The sequence below is a fragment of the Pteropus alecto genome, unplaced genomic scaffold (genome assembly GCF_000325575.1).
Source record: "Pteropus alecto unplaced genomic scaffold, ASM32557v1 scaffold74, whole genome shotgun sequence".
Taxonomy (NCBI): domain Eukaryota; kingdom Metazoa; phylum Chordata; class Mammalia; order Chiroptera; family Pteropodidae; genus Pteropus; species Pteropus alecto.
In genome coordinates, this window is record NW_006436291.1 from 6,655,184 (window position 1) to 6,661,183 (window position 6,000).

General features: G+C 45.7%; 1 protein-coding gene across 1 annotated transcript in view; it reads right to left on the minus strand.

Annotated features, from left to right (window-relative positions):
- DMBT1 (deleted in malignant brain tumors 1) overlaps positions 1-6,000 on the minus strand; it is a gene marked incomplete at its 5' end in the record, with an annotated part of 131,721 nt that overhangs the window by 55,758 nt on the left and 69,963 nt on the right. Inside the window, 3 exon segments of the mRNA XM_025047551.1 lie at positions 488-526; positions 1,991-2,041; positions 2,044-2,085. Of these exon segments, the coding sequence (XP_024903319.1) occupies positions 488-526; positions 1,991-2,041; positions 2,044-2,085 (132 nt within the window).

Sequence of the window (6,000 nt, forward strand, 5' to 3'; positions counted from 1 at the left end):
TATTATTTTACCTCCAAATGGTGCTAAGAAAGTTCAGTGGAACTTCTGGAAGCTGAGGATACAGGCGAGAGCAGAGGAAAAAATTAGAAAATGAAGAAGAGAAAATGGAGAAAGATAGAGATTGTCAGAGAGGAGGGAAAAGGCGTAGAAGAATAAAATGTGCTTGGTGGTGGAGGGCCTCTGGTGGGGCCCTGGCATGCTGCTGTGTTAATGGCTGCATGCCTGTCCCTCCCACGTGGGGTCCATGCTGGGAGACCAAGAAGGCTGGCATCACTAGATTATCTGGACTTCCTTCTTTGACTGAACAGAAATGGAATTAGAACCATACAAGCACTGGCCCTTGTTACTGGACTCTTCACTCAGAACACAGGTTCAGAGGGGTGACCGAGACAGAGCAGGAGTATTTTGCTCAATTTCCTTGAAGAATCACTTCAGGGCTCGAGCTTCAAGGTGATGATCAGGACATCCATGGACACCAAATTCTCACCTATAGGGATCGTCTCTGCCATGGCAGCCAGTGGGCGACCTGTCAAGCACATAAAGGACACGTGAATTTTCAGCTGGCACTGAGGTCCACACCTCTGTCTGCACATGAGACCCTGAGAGGCTTGCAACAGATACGCTGGTTGGGCCCCCAGAACTATCAAGTCAGTCCCTGGGGGTGAGGCCAGAGCACGTAGGGACGTTAATGTGCGGGAGAGAAGCAGCGCTGATCTAGATTCTTCCCAGACATTTATCCATTATTCTCTTGTCATACACACAAATGAAATATTTTTAAATTAGGGGGTTTAAGAAAATGAAAGACATGCAATTCCGGCTTCTGTAGCCAATTCTAGTGACCCAAGGGTCAGGGGTTCCAAGGCTTTGATGGAAGAATAGGAAGAAACACCAGTTCACGGATACCTTTGATCTGGAGCTGCTCGGAGATGGTGTCAGGACCTAAGGATGCTATGGATCCTCCTTTGTGTCCCCAACATATTTCCTACCAGTGACACTTGGCCCAGAATCTCCACTAGGGATTCTCTCCCGGGACCAATCTATTCCCACCTGCTAGAGATGGCAACCCAGGAGGGGGTATGTCTGAAGCTCTACGAGAACTTGTCCACTCAGCCTTGCTCATGACTCACTCCTTGACCAAGAGCTGGCTAAAGGCAGGGCAGCAAGGGACCAGGGTTTTTGATGAAGAAGAGAGGGTACTGGCATGGAAAACTCCAGGTGTTGGCATTGAGAGCGTATGGAAAAACCAACAGTGAGGGAAGCTCTGTGGGGCTGGGGCTGCACCAGGACAAAGGCACAGGCAAGGGAAGGGTGGGAATGGAATTGGGTCACCTTGACTTTGGCCAGGTCTGGCCCACCAGACATCTGCCCCTGGTCAGGAAATAGCCTTAATTGACTCTCGTATCTTAACCACCCCCTTCCCATATCTCATTGCTATTCCCTTGTAACCCTCAAGATTTATGAACCAAAAGTGCTACACAGAAGCTTGAGAAATTTAGAATCTGCTTCCTGTGTGGCGTAGGAGGAGAGGTGGGAGATGAGTCTGGATTAGATGATCTCTAAGGTACTATCCATCTCTCCATTGGACAATCAGGTGAGTCCACATCTCTCAGCCATTCCACCAGCTTGGAGAATAGGAAACATCTAATTTCCAGCAGAACTTCTTCCCCAAGGTTTTGATAAACCACACCTACAAATGTCTCCTTCCCTACCTAGTGGTGTGGCTGTTGAGTGTTCAGCATCTGTAAGTATGAGAGATGAAAACATCTGTTGTGAGTGAATAATGTATTATTTCATTTTCAATAGTTATTTTTACACTGTTTTTTAAAAACTACTCTCTCGGGAAGAGCCAAAGCCAGCTCTGCCTGGGCAGGGAGCTGGGGTTTGCCTGAACAGATCACGCTGGCATCTTCCCCGTGCCCACAGTTATGGGAAAATCGGCCAACATGGGAGCAATCCCCCAGGTGCTGTCTATCTCCCCTGCAGTGCATACTGTCCAGGAGGATCTTTCCAGAACCTTTACCAAAGTGGGCCTCAGGCGGGCTGAAGTGGCCCAGCTGCACCCCGGCTGCCTGCAGATGGTGTTTGCTTGTGACAGATCTCAAACTCCCTGTACAGCTCCCGTGGCTGCCCACCAGGCTCACGGGGACCCAGCCTCCCGAGGAGGAGCAGGGAGTCAATTCAGGAAAGCTCCCTCTGCCTGCTGATGGCTGTGCCATCTTCTGCCCAACCTAGCTTTCCTTGTTTTCCATGACTTTGCTACTCACACCCTTCACATTGCCATGAGAGGCCCCATGCTATTCCCCAGATGTATCTACTCTAAGGAGCCTACGATGTCTTCCTTACCCGCACCCTGTTTTACAGCAGCTTGCATGTGGTAGATCGTTTGCACAAATGGCCCCAGTTCTCCTCTTTATAGTCTGGTCCTTTACAATGTGACATTGCAACTCTTCCTGCCAAGAGGTTGGGCTTATTTTACTGCTCTTTGATTCTGGCCTGGCGGCCTCCGATTTGCATTGGCCAATAGAATGAGACAGAAGCACCCATGAGGAGCTGAGGCCTAAAGAGCTGTGACAGGTTTCAGGTTGCTCCATGTACACTCTGGGACAAGCACATGAATAAGCTTGAGCTAGCCTGCCGGGTGATGAAAGATATGTGACCTTGTTTCTCCTGTCACCTAGATACCAGCCACAGAACTGTAAGACATGCGAGGAGGCCATCCTAGGCCAGGCAGTCTTCAGTTTACCTGCCAGCTAACCACAGATGCATGAGTGAGCCCAGCCAGGATTAGCTGAAACCAGCCAAACCTACACCAGATCAGCAGAACTGCCCAGCTGACCCCTAGACCCGTGAGCAAAAATAAATAATTGATGTTGTTAGCCACTTTGTTTGGGGGTAGTTTTACATGGCAGTAGATAACTCATATACTTTTTCCACACCCCCTTCTTAGGTGACCTGTCCTACCCAAAGCCAGAAGGGGGCATGGGACCAATGCCATGTACCCCATGACCGCGTCTGTCTGGTCAGCTTGACTGGACTGGAGTGTACATCTGACTCCACAGGAACCAAACCATGTGCTGAATTGGGCCAAATTCTCTGCTGGCTATTTGGAATTGGGAAGAGAACCGGAAGGTCATGTGGACTCAGGGTTTGAAGCTGCCGTCTGAGGTAGCCATGATGAGTTGAGTGTGAGTGGGTAAGGGAGCAGAGAAGCTGCTCAGAATAATGGTTCATGGGAGGAAAAAAGAGGGAGAAAGGAGAGCCAGGGTGCGAGAGAATAGCTCTAGGGGAGCTCAGTTCCCTTCTTGTTTGTACTCGCTTGAGTTCTCCCCGTAGTCTGGGGTGCAGAAGGAGCTCAGTGGGACTTCTTTTATGGCACAGACAACTTTTGCCTTATGTTATGGCTTTCTGGCTTTCCGTGTGCAAGACTTGTCTCCTTGCTAAACTGCAAACATCCTGAGAAGTGAGATTATGGCTGGGTCATCTATGTACCCACCACATAACCTGGTTCAGTGCTCGGCACATGGTAGGCATTCAAGATAAAAAGCTATTAAGTAAATGAAGAAAAGAGAAGGACAGAGAGAATAGATCTTAAAAGGGATTGCGCTGAATGAAATGGGTCAGATAGAGAAAGACAAATATCGCAGGATTTCACATATATGTGGAATCTAAAGAACAAATCAGCAGCGACGACAACGACAAAAGTGGAAATAAACTCATAGATACAGATTATATTTAGAGGGATACTAGATGGGAGGGGGGTTGGGAGACGGCAAAAAAAAGACAAAGGGATTAAGAGGTACAAATGGATGGTTGCAGAAGAGACATGGAGATGTAGAGTACAGCATGGGGAGGATGGTTAATAATGTTGTAATAAAGATGTAAGGGGGAAGAGGAGTACTAGATTTAGTGGGGTGATCACTTTACGAGTTATATAGATCTTTGATCACTATGCTATACAACTGAAACCGGTATATTATATAGTTGTATGCCAACTATAAGTGGAAAAAAACTCATCTAATCGTACAATACAAATCCAAGCAACTAATTGTCTATTATATTTCAATAAAGACAAAAAAAATTTTTAAGTTTTCATCGCAAGAAAAAAATTGTGTCACTGTGTGGGTGTGAATTAGATTATTAGATTATTGTAGTGATCATTTCACAATATATACAATATATACAAATATCAAATCATTTACATCCAAAATGAATAGAATGCTATAACGCTGTTATACTTCAATTTAAAAAGTTTTAAAAAGCAAATACAAAGAAGAGAGCTTGGACATATACATTAAAAACGTTAACATAAACAATATAAAAGAGAAAGATACAGAGCGTGCATTCAAGCAACTGAAAGTCGCGGTGCCAACAATGGCATCTTTGGTGATCGCCATACCCCCGAGACCACAGCCATGGCCAGGAGCCATTTCACCAAGGATGCTCTCAGACCCTGGGGCAGGGACAATGTCTCCTCTCTGTTGTATCTGAATCTTTTGGTTGTATAGCTAGATTAAGGGAATGAGGGGGTCCAATGTTTTACTCCTGCCTTATCTGATCTCAGACTGGACCTAATGTGTAAAAAAACAAAATCCAATGCAAGGTTGAATATCCTGAAATATTTCTCAGCCATGATCACAGCAAAAACCATCTTAAAGAGCCCCACTCTTCACTAATTATGTGTGGTTATTGGCCAGCCCTGTGTTCTAATTCAGAAAGCATGTAAATGTCTCCCATCCTGTGTAAATCCAGCCCATAAGGAGCCTAATTGCCTGGTTTCTCCCTGCCTGGCACAATCTCTTTGCCCCCTCACCCTTCAGTTCTTGGCTTAGATGTTATTTCCTCCTGCCATGACCCCTCAGATCTGGATACGGACCCTATTCTGAGCACTCATGGCACTCTGTGCTCCCCCATCACTGTATTCACCACACTCTGTTGTAATAGACCCTTTCCAGTGGACTTAGCCTACATGAGGGTAAATAAAGCAGAGGGTCTGCTTTATTTATTACTATATATATCCCAGTGATACTATATATTCTTAGTGACACATATTCATTCACTCATTCATTGTCAAATGAACAAAGTTGTTCAGAAGGTGTAATACGAAAAGAAACAGCCTTACCTGGAGGTACCGAAGAAGGTGAGTGTTGAGCCACTGATGTCACCGATGATGTGGGAAGTGAGTCCTCATAGGCTGTTGATGGGCAAACAGGAAAGACCGTCATTAGAGAGCAGTCAGAATGTTGGGAGAGAATACACAGTTGTTTCGGGGGTGGGGGTGCAGCACGTGCCTCCTCCCAGGATTCAGCAGGGATAATGATACTGCATTCTAAGGCCAGTGACCTCACATCCTCATGTAGGACAGAACATGGCATTACTGCTTGTTGGCAAACTAGCACGCACCACATGGCCATTAGCAAAAGTATAGCTCATGGGCAATTAGCCCCGAGTGGTCTGCTGAACGACAGGCCATCGGTGGGCCATCATCTCTCTCTTTGCCACCCTCTCCACAGATGTGTCGTGACTTCACCTGAACAAAGCAGGGAAAGACACACAGCAGGTCCTTAGGGGGGTACATGGAGGAAGGCATCAACTCTGAAAGGCATGAGGAGTCCTTTGAGGATGAAGGAACTGTTTCTATATCTTGACTGTGGTGGTGATTACACCATTATACACAATTACCAAAACTCACCAAAGTGGACTTTAAAATAGGTGGATTTTACAGTACATAAATCAAGGCTTAATAAAAAAATAAGATGGGCTGATATGTGAATAGAAGGATGATAAATTGATAAATTTATCATAGACTCTATGTAGGATTTTATTATTAAATTCTCCATCCTCATTATGTATTTGAATATTTTCATAATAAAATGTTGAGGGAAAAGCGTTCTTCAATTTCTACTACAAGACCTACACCTCTGTTTATTAATGACAACCTCTTGCTTTCCCTAGTGGCACGTACTTAATTCGGCTAATCCACATGGCTGCTTCGTCGCTTCT